Raw genomic sequence first — 13,468 nt, 5'->3', positions numbered from 1 at the left:
TCAATGATTTAGAAGACATATTTTGCACTTGACAAGTAAGTGTGTGAAACAGACTCAGTGATGTAAAGTTTACATCACTGAGTCTGTTTCACACACTTACTGTAAAGTAACAAGTACATATATTCAAGTACAATTTTGAGGTATTTCCAATTTTCTGTACTTTTACTTCTACTCCATTATATCTCAGAGGCAAATACTGTACTTTTACTCCACTACAATTATTTGAAAACTTTAGTTACTAGTTACTTTGTATATTTCTATTATTATTACAAAACATACATTAACTACTTCAGCCCTATATACATTTCGGCCATTTGAAAATAGCCAATCTACAAGCTCACAATGCATCACTATGCAAGGCATTGTAGATCTGCTATTTTATTTTGGGTATTCATTTGGGTCCATTTTGAGACCAATACTTTTGTACTTTTACTCGAGACAATTTTTTATTCCGGACTTTTACCTGTAACAGAGTATTTTTTACACTGCAGTATTGATACTTTTTCTTAAAGTAAAACACAGGAGTACTTTTTCCACCACTGCACACAGACTACGTAGCGCTGGGGGTGTGTGTGATTGGCGGCTCGGTCCATCCTGCTGGGAAGTGGAACCTGCTTCTGACTTTTCAGCGAGAGAGTTTCAGTTCATAGTGGCGCTGAGCCTCCGCAGAGGCAGCAATAAGGAACACACACACACACACACACACACACACACACACACACACACACTGCCCCACGGTGACAGAGAGAGCAACAACTCCTCGGCAAGTGAACCCAGCGCGATGTTATCAAGTGCGAAATGCTCTCGTTTGGTTTGAATATAATCACAGCGCAGACGACGAGGCTGTTTAAAGTTGATCAACTGACAGCTGGACACGTTTACTGAAGAAGGACGAAACACACGTGGAACACGTCGCCCAGACACAGCGGTGGTGAGTCTAAATGTGGGCTTGAATTCCCTGTTAGTTTTCATATGGTTTAGTGTCATTTAAAGTGAAATTGTACTAACATAAATGATGGCATGTACACAAAACAGTTCATAACCTAGCCTTTTAAGAGTATTTATTTGACGTAGCCTATTATAGTATTGACAAAATGTTGCCACGCGTGCGCGTCGACAATTCTGTGGGAAAAGAAGTGTTTGTTTGTTTGTGTGCGCGTGTGGGGTGACACTATTGCGCGCACTGCACTCCATTCCATTCCAGCGTCTTGTATATTAAAACGTATCATTTATTATTTTGTGTGTGACTGTGATATCGGTGGCCTGTCAGACCATGTGACATAATGCATTTTCCTGATAAAAGTAAAACGTAAAACATATAGGCTTAGGCTCTCATATCAGACTATAATATGTTCATGACAAAATGTATGTAAACATTGTATTGTTTAGTGATCACACAGACACACTAACTATTACAACACGCCTCCCGGTTTCGGAATCCCACCACATGAAATGCTCAAACTAATGCAACCGTTGTTGACTGTTACCTCAGAGGTCCTGGCATTAGTCTGCTGTACACAGAGGAGCCTTGTCCCCTTCCAATGGAATGGCAAATATTTCAGTCATCCCCTGGCCTGGCCACGTCACAAAAGTCAATAATTAGCTGTTTTCCAACTCCAGTAGCTAGAGATGGCGGGAAAAAAAACATATTACCAGCATTCATACATGTGATTATTTATTTGACAAAATTAGAAATGAAGAATCTTAATGGAAAAGGATGTTATGTTACATCATTGTGTGTGTGTGATTCCTAACAGCTATCACTTCATCCTCATTTGTAGACCTTCAGTGTTGTAACAACCAATGGGTCCATTGGGTTACATTTGTATAGGTTAGAGTTATATTAACACTCAGGCAGGGTTTTAAGGGTGATGATGGGTCCTCAACTACATTCAAGTCAGAAAGAGAAAGTTTCGTCATGCTGATCATTATGTTCATGTTTGTCTTTGTGTTCCATCTGCTGCCAACACAGGATTTTCTATTGATGTGTAACAGCTCGAAGTGTCCTGACATGCTCAAAGCAGCATTTGGTGGCGTGTGGGAGGGGGCATTTATTTCCCCATGAGACTAGTCAATTGTTGAAGTGAAACAATAGTCTATTATCTTTCATGAGACAGGGTTAAATGGAGATGGTGTAAGTGTAATTTTGCTGCTGTTATGTCTGGTCTGAATTGACCTTATGTGCACTGTGTTTGCTGGAGTCTGTCCTGGATTCATTCAGCGTTTAAAAAAAAAGGAAAAGTATTAGGATTCTTATCTGCAGGGAGCAGCTAACTCATGTCTTTTGCCAGAGAGTCTCTGACAGGTTGAGGGCAGGCAGGGTGCTTGGTTCGCATTATAGCTGTTGTACTCCTGCTGTTAAAGGTAGGGTAAGTGATTTTCTTTGGTTAAAATAAGTGTTAAATAGCTCTATATTCTGATAGTACTCATTGCTATAGAGTGTTTGTTCAGTAAAAGGAGTCTCCTTGTCTCTCCAGCTCTTTATAAAACAGAAAATGCATTTTCGTTTCAGTTTCGTTTCCAATTTTATCCAATCAGGATAGAGAACTCAATCAGGATATAGATTAGACAAGTGGAGAGACTGGGAGACTCCTGTTACTGAACAAACACTCTATAGCAATGATTACTATCAGAATATAGTGCTTTAACTTTTTAACAAAAATACTTTTTGTTTTAACCCAAAAATATCACTTACCCTACCTTTAACTAACCCATCTATTAAAATATGACTTGTTCCCAGGACGTGTTCAAGGCTTGATTTGATCTGGTATCTCATAAAAGATAAGCCCATTTTCATGTACTGCACCTTTGGCGTCCAGTTACAGCCGGGCTGCATATTGTTAAAAAAAACTGTCGAGCTTGTTCTTTCCATGTATGTCCATTGATCTTTTACTAGAAGACAGACGTTCCTCAATGTTGCCGACAGACATGACAACTAACAAGCCTTATCTCCTTCAGTGGCCATATAATGAAGGATGGACAAAAACAGATCTACGCCTGCAGGAGTGACATCATTAGACACTGTCTGGTGACCACAAGCCATAGCTCTGCTTTTCAGACAAACAACTTGCCAATACACATGTTATGTAGAAGTATGACAGATGTGAGACAGTGGTAAGAACAATTTATTGTGCCGTTTTACCTCAGGTTATTTGCTAATATTACTTAACTGATTTGACTATCTACATCAACTCACTCTGACCATGCAAGTATAGCTGTTAGCTTAAAACTTCCAGTTAAACCCTCTAGCTATTTGCTAAGTTGATATTTTTGCTGTTGTGATGATAATCTCACTAGTGAGATGGAAGTCTATTAGAGTGGTATGTTCTGTTCATTTTTGTGCTGTTTACACACTCAGCCATCGCTGGTCTGCTGTCACACTTCCCAAAAATGTTGTTTACTAAATTGTAAACATTTTTGCGGGTTAGCTGTTGTTCATTGATTGATGTTTAGCCAACACCTCCGTGGTACCACAGCACTTAACCCTCACCGGCAGCTCTGTCATCCTGAAAAATATATTGGTCCTTGCTTGTCCTGCCTCTAAAGACAACAGGTAGAGGTCATCGTCATCAATGGTAGAGATAGTTATTGCTAACCACTTAAACCCCAGCATTCGTATTGTGGGGAAAGCTTTTGATGAAAATAGCAGCTCGACAAGCTCACAACGCGACGCAACTCTGCGCGTTGTAAGCTCGTCGATCGGCTATTTTTAGCAAAAGCTTTCCCCACAACAACAGAAAACAGAAAATACACTAGTATAGAGCCCTGAGGGACTCCGGTCAACCATATGGGATTAAAGGGATATTTCACTTTGAAAAAAACTTTGGTAAATTTATCGTCTACTCAGGCTTTTGTGAGTACCCCAGACCGTTTTTAAGTTGCTTGATTCAGTATTTAGATATTTGATATTAATTTTATCAGACACGCCCCCTTCCTATACAAACCCATTATAACTTCAAACTCAATTTTTAACATGTTAGATTCATCAAAAACACCCGTGCTTGGTTCTGGCGACTCACCCTGCCCTCCTAATACGCGAGGGGGGCGTGTTTTTTCGGTAACCTTTTTCATTTATTTTTAATATTTTTTTTGGAAAATAAAATATATTAAATACAATAAAAAAAACTTTTTTTTTTAAATAAATGAAAAAAGTAATCGAAAAAACACGTCCCACTCACGTATTAGGAGGGCAGGGTGAGTCACCAGAACCAAGGACATGTGTTTTTGATGAATCTAACATGTTAAAAAAGGAGTTTGAAGTTATAATGGGTTTGTATAGGGGGCGTGTCTGATGAAATGAATATCAAATATGTAAATACTTTAAATACTACTACGTTTTTTTGTGAAAGTGAAATATCCCTTTAAGAGTTAAGAGACCCTGATGAAGACCTATTAGGTCGACACATGTTGGTCATATTGTTGCCTTGCTCAAAGTTTTTTCATCAAAGACGGAGTGCCTTGAATTTATTTTCTTTGCAAGTCTGCAGTCCACTGCACTTGGGAGTCAGGCAATACTTCTTCTTAGAAAAACGTTTTGGTCATATGAGAAGAGTTATTGCTCGTCTGTGTCCTCAGTGGGAGCATTACAATTTGGTTAGTAACACAGGCTACTGTGATGTTCTGCAGGACTAAGATAAGACTGGTAGCATTTTGAAGCAGGAGTGCTAATCGTGGATGCTGAAACAGGTCCTTAACCCATCTCAGTCATTAATACACTCTGTACAGTGTTTTAACTTCATGCTAAATTAAATGTACTATATAAATTAGAAGGTAGGCCATGTACATCCACTCTGGTAATGGTGCAGGACAAACAGAAGATCAGCAAAAATATATATAAATGTACAGTAGGCCTATATGGGTTTTGTCTAACCACCAGTTGGCAGAGAGAATTGACAGGTCAGCTTTCTGGCCAGTGTTTACACTGTGTAACCCACTACTCATGGTTATGGCTAAGTTTGGCACTTGTTCTGTTATTTGTAGGATGATAATTAATTTCCCATATTATGCTCATGACTAATAGTGTGATTAACACCGTCTCAAGACATCTGCAATCATGATTTTCCTAACGTATTGCACAACAGATGAGATACATTTTGAGAGATACTGTATCACTATGTTGGCTTTTTTGGACCTTGTTGCTGTAAAGCGTGCGGACAGGATATGATGGATGGGCATTGGGGGCTATTTCTTCCCCTGTGCCCTCATATACCTTTCCTACACTGGCTTAAAGGAACACATCACCATTTTCAACATTATCTTCATATAATTGGTCCTCACTCACTAATGCTCATTATAAGATACCATTTCTGCCTATACTTGCTCTGCATCTCAGATGTGGGCTGTGGACACTTCTGAAGTGCTCCTTTAAATTAAGAAAGTAAGATCGTAAACACTATAGTTTTTGCTTCTTTGTATCTTGGGATTGTGTTTTTGTGTTTATTGCATCTATTGATCTTGGAAGTAAGTGCACTCTGTAGAATTTGATTAGTATTATAACAATTTGTACGTATTCTTACTTTTGAATGAACAAATCTCCTGAGCGTTACCGGAGAGAGAGAGTGTGTGTGTGACTGTGTGTATTATAGCAGAGAGAGAGACCTTGTTTGGTCCCAGAGCAAATGAAACACAGTTTTAGTTGAAATACTGGTAAAATAAATAGGCTACTTTTACTGACTTTCCTAACTCAGCTTTCAAAATACCACAGAGAATTGTCCTCAGCGTGAAATGTTGGGACTAGCTGTACAACAAAATAACTGAAAGACACTATGAACACTAATAGTAATTGACCCTCCAGTGTCCCAAATGTCCTGCGACTGAAGTGTTTTTGCTTGTGTCAAGGGTGAGTGCTTTTTGGGATGACTCTGTGCTGCTCCCTCTATAAGACAGTCCTTCTTAACAATAATTCTACTGTATGTTTTATGCTGGCACTGAGAGCACATAAACAATGTCATCGCCCCATTATCTTATGAGAGATGAAATGGGCAAAAGTTGCGTAGTCTATGTTCCTCTATTGTATGACATCACTCTTCCTCCAATAGTCCATATAGTAGCGTCCTCGGGAGGTGAGACGCGGTCAAGAGCCTGCAGATGAGGTGAAGTGTGCTATTTCTTTGGAAGATCTTGGAGCCGAGAGAGCAAGCATGAGTGTTTTCTTGAATAATGGAGCCCATCCTTCCTTTTAGTGTATGTTCTATAGAGAGAGGGAGTGATGGATTGAAGGTGGGAGGATAGGGAGAGGCCAAGGTTAGTCAGCTGTAGGCGGATGAACTGTTGCCAGAATAGGGATCATGTTGTCTTGTTGAGTCAGTTATCTAGACAGATACCATTTATGAAGCGGATATTATATTTACAGTTATATACAGTAGGTGGTATGGAAATTAGGTACAGCTCCACTTTTGGGCCTGAGGTACAGTCATCTGAGAAACCTTTTGATTAGATTACTTTCCCCCACAGAGAAGAAGGAGTCATGTCCTTTTGTCACATCAGTACAGTACTCAACATGTCTTTAAAATATTGCTCCTCCTTCTGCCCCTCAAAGCTCTGGGAATAAGTTGCACTCCTTAATTAACAAAGGATTGTTATATCAGGGTATATTTGACAAGTGCAGGAAAGAGAATGTCATCCAGCACATCCTTAATTGACAGTAGTCCAAAACAGAAGCATTCTGTTTGGCACTACTATAGATATTCCTTTCCACGTAATTGCAGCCCTGTGTGGACTGACTTGCTCTCCCTCTCACTCACAGAGCTAAGGAGGAGCTTTAATTCCTGTTGAGTGCTAGGTGTTCTCTAAGGAATGTGAATGAAAGATAAGGCATAGGAATGTGATTTCCCATGCCAATCACTCTTGTTTCTTGCGCACACACATGCACAGTTTTAATTCAACGCGTGGGAGACAGACAAGTCCATTGCCTCACTGTCCCATCAGGCTTCAGCAGCCCTTCACTGTGATTTAGCTCACTGCTGTTCACTTGTAGATGGCTCTCTGAGGAACTCACAAGCACTCGCCAAGACTGTACACAGGAAGCATGCCAGCAACAGACTTCTAATTCAGAAAGATTAAACCTGTATGGTTCCTCTGAAATGTCTCTTCCAGTCTTTCTCAATGGCCAATTTGATTCTGGATTTGCAAGTAATGATAAAAGGAGGTGAGGTACATGGAAGTGGTTGATGTTAACTCCAGTCTTGGCCTTTCAGGCCATGATGACGCTCCATATCCTCTAGCTGGGTGTTTGGAACCGGGCTGTTGCTGGTGCTGCTGTGGCAGGTCCCTGTGAGGTCCCCCTCAAAAGAGGCCCCCAGAGCCAGAGAGGCGCGAGCAGCACTGCCCGAACACATTTCACATTAATGCATTGTTTGAGAGGGGGGAGTCTGGGGAATGAGAAGGAACACGGCTTTCTCCTTTCACTGCTTGGCAAGGTGCAGCCCCAGTTAAATGAAGTGTTTCTGAAAAAGGGCTTTGCTGGAAAATTGTGTGATAAGCAGCAGTAAAATATCTGTGTCGTTTTCACCAGCGCATTAACACCCTGGATCACACCACTGTGATAGTGGAACAACTCTGGCTACATTTCACTGCCTGGAGTCGCCTGTTCACTCTTTCCTTTTTATTCACTCTTACTTTTTCCTTCTGCACTTATAAACCCCCACCCTCCTTCACGTCATGCTTCAGTTGGCCATCTGAAGGGACTGGAGGAGATGGGGAAGCTCAAGACTCTCCTCTGCTGGTGACAGCTTGCAGGGTGATTGGGGGTGTTACTACATCAGCTGGAGGACCATGAAGGAGAGAGGGAGAGATTCTCCTGATTAGAGCTGCCAGGGCCGGGTGAGCCTGTGCTGGGCTGCCCTGAAGATGCTCAGCATTCCCAATATTCTCAATATATATGGAAATATTTAGGACAGATGACAAAGACCAGCCACCATTCACTAATTCATTTCTATTATCCTGTTTCATAGACATATAGTTATTTAGAGCTCAGTTACAGTATGCACTATGCAGCAAGCCAGGCTCCGGCTGCTATATGGAGAGGAAGAGCTGTCACCAGTGAACATGTTAAATAAAAATGTTTGAATATTCAAGTCTGAATATTCAAAAGCCTTGATGTTCTCAGTTGGTATTTGTTACAATGCTCCAGCACAGGATGTCAGTGATTAACAGTGACTGTACAGTACATATTTGATCTGTACACAGTATGTCTTTCTTTTCTTTATCAGAGGAGACTTTGATATTACATAGTACCCATGAACTCACTCACTGCAATTCAAAATGTAACTTGCACTTTTCTCATATTGTTTGAGCTGATCTGGCCATGGAACGAGGAAGACCTTTTGTGCTTTTGACAGCAGGTCAAGTATGGAACAGGTGTCCCATCTTATCTCAAGGAAGAGAGCGGGTCTGTTTCATGACATACTGTTAGAGATATAATGTTGGAAGTTTTCAAGATTCCTTGAGAAGGCAGGACTATATTGGCCAGTAATTACTCTCCGCAAAATCTTGGCTCCCATCTTTGTTTACTCTTCAGACTTAAAATACTCCTGTCTACTTATTACATTTACATTCCCTTGAGACAAGGGTCAGACTCCAGGACAGTCTCTGTTTACCGTACTAATGTTTAAATATGTACATTATTTAAATGGGCTACATCGGCCAAATGCAGATAACAATTAATGCCACTCATTTTGAGCCCTAATTATTCTTCCAGCATATTTGAAGGGCCCATCTGTCCTAGCCAATTTGTGAGAGAAAGAGGGAGACCGAAAGAGAGACAGAGCGAGAAAGTTTGACGGAGGAAAAACAGAGTCAGATCTGCCAAGGCCTCTTCCTCAGGAACAGACAATGAGTCATTTTCAAGTGATTATTCAAGTAAAGTTGAAAATCAAACGATTGATTCCATGGTGAAATCGATCAAAGCCTATATTGCAATATACGTTTCCAGTAGGATTTACCTGTACAATCTTGCGATTAAATGTTGAGTAATTATAAGATGAATAACATGAATAACGTTTAAACATGTAATATAATATCTAATTAGTACAGTATGTTACTTATGGTGAGACATAACTTACTATACTGTAACCCCGGTAATGTACTTTTTGACCATTAGTATCCAATGTATGTTTCCTAATGAGATTGTCTTGATTAAACAGTAACTGTCATTCTGGGTACACAGATGCAGACTTCAAAAAAATCGGTGTGTTCTTATTACCTTATTTATTAGGCCTACTGAAGCTCATATTAGTTCAAGCAACTTAAATGTAGTAGACAAAATACCAACAGTAGCATTTATTTTGACTTAATATGTTTCCAATTTCTTTGCCCTTATTTCTTCTACAGTAGGTAGACCCTTTTGATAGAACATATTTTATTGATACATTTTTGACCTAATATCGTCCGATACCGCCTATATGGTGTCGGTGAACAATAATCGTGCCACCTTAATTCTTGTTGTTCATTCTGTCACTGTCAGCTGTCGGTTTCACCTCATGTGAAACCGACAGTTTGGTATGGGAGTGTGCACTTTGAAAACCCCTGCACTAATGAACTATGTGAACAACTGGCTGCATTACAAGATCTTTGAATTTTTTAGAATTTAAAAGACGCAGCCAGTTGTACGACAAAGTATAAATTGGATTCAGGGCTTCTAGGAGTGGAAGTTAAACTAGACTCTTTACCACTCATCTCAACAACCATGTAATACCGCTAGTTCTGTTGCTGGCTGCTGGACGATTCTTTGAAGCTGACTTGAGCTTTCAGAAAACAACTTAGCATTTGCGGTCTGTTGTTTATTAGAAATCCAATTTGATGAGGGCATTGTTTTTCAGCCTGGGTTGCTATGCCTCAGAGCAGAGTAATTCATCCACTGTTTGAAACTGACTGTTACACACTTTAGAGTGATGCATCGGCAGCAAGGCAGTGTGTGTGTGTGTGTGTGTTTTTGTTTGTGTGTCTCTTGAGTGTGTGTGTGGCTGAGAAGATGATTAAGCTCCATAGTCCTCTTGAGAGCATTTGGACCTAATTAACCCACTTTTAATGACCGCATCCTGCAGTTAAGCACACTGAGCTGTTATGCCTGTCACCATCAGCCGACACACTCGGTCCCCAATGACGTGTGCCGGTCACCAAGTGAGACAAGTTCCCCAGCCTAGATGGCTGTAATAATAGAAATACCACTGCTGGTCTGTCTGTTGGCAAGACTTAACCGTCGACAGTCTCGGTTTAAGTAATTTCATCTTGCTGACGGGGGAAGTGCCTATAAGTAGAATATTGGTGAGGCATTTGGAGAGACAAGTGTGGACTGTGGAGATTGGCGCAAACACACAGAAATGGGGAGGCCTGCCTAACATTTGGAGCTGGTTCCCTCCTCTGTCGTTACATTCTTTTATGGTGCCATTTGCAGCGAGCTGTAGAAACTGTGAAATGAGATTGGATATGAGTGTTTGTGGAAGGGAGTGATTGGCCACAAGAAAACGGCCTGTTTTTAGTTATTTGCTTGAAAAGGAATTGATTTATTTGGCTCACACAGTGTTATTTGGGCCTCCACTGTCCTGATGTGTAACAACGTTTACAAGGTGGCTTGTCTCATCCCTCTCCCTTAACAGTATAATCTCACATATTGCTTCTTGCCCATACCCTCCCTGTCTCTTCCTCTTCAGTCAAGAGTGGTTCTCGTCCCCTCCAACTTACCCCTTTGTCAGCTGCTCATCGCTACCCGCCCGAGACATGAGCGCCAAGGCGGCCATCGGCAAGGAGGTGTTTACGCCTCTTGATGAGAGGATGGTGGCGGCCGTGCAGGTGAAGCGCAGAACCAAGAAGAAGATTCCCTTCCTGGCTACTGGAGGACAGGGAGACTACATGACCTTCATCTGCCTCTCAGGTCGGTGGACTTCTCTTGTTATTTTTTCGATTTCTTAACTTTTTAGGTGGAGTACTATCCTTGCTCTTTATTCTTTATTTTGGATTTTATTTTTCACTTCCCTGTCACTCCTGTCTTGTATTTCCCTTCAATCTTCTCTTCTCATGTAGCCACAGAGACGAGATACAATAGTGTGTGGCATGTACCTCTAACGTGTGTGTGTGTGTGTGTGTGTGTGTGTGTGTGTGTGTGTGTGTGCGCGTTATTATGGAATGACATCAATGGCGGTGCTTGTGATGTGATCCCAGCCTAGCCTTGGTGATTATGCTCACTGTCAGCCTCATCAGCTTGGAACTAGGAGATGCACAGTGGAGACCCGTAGTCACATTTCAACACGTCTCCTCTAATTCATCCGCTAATGCTCACATTGATGAGCATGTTTATGTCTCTCCTGCCAGTGGCATGACACGCTTAATCAATTTACACCTCCTTGGTTTTGGGGTCAATTCCTTTAAATGAATTAGATTAGGTCTGAAATTGAATAATAATTGTTTCACTTAAAATTGGGGTTAAGTTGTTTTTGTTTAAAACATTTCCCCCTCTATTTCCTTCTTGGAATGTGAGGTGACATTTCGCTCAGTAATTCAATTAGTCATGCAACTGAGGGAATAAGGAAAATAGCTAAAGTTGATCGTATCGGTCGGATCGGTGAGAAATCAGTCGCTCTGCAAAATTGGGCACCATTTTAAAGGGGAAATAAACAGGCATTCCAACAGTATGAAAATTATTGCCAAGAAGCATTGTTACAATAGAGAAATAATCTACTAAAACATAAATTTCTGAACTTTTTGTGCCATGTTTTATATATAATGTTATGTATATATACTGTATTGGGTACAACCTTTTTAATAGTCTTTGGTATGACTTGGCCTGGGATTGAACCCGACCTCCAAAGCCACTGATCAGACATAGTACTGTATAAAAAAACAAGATGTGGTTTATTAAATTGCCAGCCAGCATCACTCCCCACCATCTGTACATTAGCGCACACGGCAAGCAGTGTGTTTGCATTATAAGACTATATCTTAGTAAAAAACGCTTCAAACAACAATGCTGGTATAACTAAGACATTAAGTGGAAAAACCTCTCAACCCCTGTTTCAACACAGACAGGATCACTAGCGCAAGTTTCCTGTTTTCTTTCTGTCCTTTTTTCTATTGACAAGGCTGGCTTTGATTTTATAGGCCGTGATCCACCATGAAGCAGTTTGATATTGCATGGGTTTCACTTTGACGTACATTGTCCTGATATGTGAGGAGTCCACTCCAGTCTGTTCCTATTTGCCCGTTTGCCAGAGAAACTGGCAGCGTACAATGTGAAAGTTAAAATACACAGGCTCTCGCACATTTTAACCACATTGGGTGATCCAGAGAAGTATTGTAGAGGAATGAGAAACTCAGCCTTGAACAAATAACTAAATCTCTAGTTATCAAGCTGTTTTAAGGATTAGCTTCAGTTGTTACCAAGTTGCCCCATTCATTTGAAAATTGCAAGGATGTTTAATAACCTTTTTTATTTTTTTATTTATATAATATTTCAGCACCCCTGAAATGTAAAAAAAAAAAAAAAGGTTAATCTCTAACCCTGAATGGAATAGATCAACAAGTGCTTTTACGAATTCCTTCCATTGCTTTAATCTAACCAAGATTCAAGCCCACTTATTTTGGACTGGGAGGCAATAGATATGAATTATACAGTAAACACCTGTAAATACACAATTTTTATTCAAGGTTTTCTCCCGATAATCATGTAGCTTAACGCTGTGTGCTAATGTGTTTCAATTCGTACACATAAAAGCATGAAATGTAGCCATAAATGCCAGTCACGTGACGTCTTAACTACAGTTTATTTTCCCTGCAGGGGTTTACAGTCGATTCATACTTATTTTCATGTGCAAAATAAATGTCTCATCACGTCCCTTGCGGCAGCCTTCACCTCCATGTCCTATCGCAGCTCTGTCACTCTGAAATGTATTAAAATCCTCATCTCATTCTGCCTGGCATAATTGAAATCCATAAATCATCTGCTCCTTAAGCTTCAGAGAAATCTTTTAATCAAGACAATATGCAGTGTCAATGCTTATGGCCCGACAGGGAGTTTGAAGGTTAGAATCAGGGGTGACAGACATGATTGTGACTAGGTGGCTACTGGGTACAGTCCCTAAAATAGCTGGTAAAACTCTGGACAAAAGTGCTTATCCTCTACTATAGGCGGGTGCAAATATGGTTTGACTCCCAAAAAATTGGAACAAAAGGTTTTTCAATGGTTTATTGTAGTATCAGGTGTACTTAATAACATATCAAAAGTCTACCAAAATCGGACCACTAGAAATGTAACATTTTCAAGATGGCCGCCGCCAGTTCCTTAAAAGACCATTACTCCTCCATTATTCATCCTAAACAAGTACTTTTGGTGATCTAGGAATCCAATTAGCTTATATAAATTATAGTGAAGTGATTATACGTACAATTATATATTAAAGCAATTGGTTATAAGCATGTTTAACAATGTAATTGGACAATTCTCCCTTTTCTACATGCCATAATGCCCAGGATTGGT

General features: G+C 40.3%; 1 protein-coding gene across 2 annotated transcripts in view; it reads left to right on the top strand.

The window, feature by feature from the left end:
* Positions 1 to 643: 643 nt before the first annotated feature.
* stxbp6 (syntaxin binding protein 6 (amisyn)) overlaps positions 644 to 13,468 on the top strand; it is an 80,150-nt gene continuing 67,325 nt past the window's right edge. Inside the window, exons 1-2 of one of the 2 annotated variants that reach the window (XM_080413269.1) lie at positions 644 to 931; positions 10,650 to 10,870. In XM_080413269.1, coding sequence (XP_080269395.1) covers positions 10,717 to 10,870 — 154 coding nt within the window. In that variant the 5' untranslated portion in view covers positions 644 to 931; positions 10,650 to 10,716. Of the gene's footprint in view, positions 944 to 10,649; positions 10,871 to 13,468 lie in introns of both variants that reach the window. The other variant, XM_080413270.1, reaches the window with a different exon arrangement.

The sequence above is a fragment of the Gymnoscopelus braueri genome, assembly GCF_963280865.1.
Source record: "Gymnoscopelus braueri genome assembly, chromosome: 19".
Classification (NCBI taxonomy): domain Eukaryota; kingdom Metazoa; phylum Chordata; class Actinopteri; order Myctophiformes; family Myctophidae; genus Gymnoscopelus; species Gymnoscopelus braueri.
Note: the sequence above shows the minus strand (reverse complement) of the source record. Positions and strands in the feature narration are given on the sequence as shown.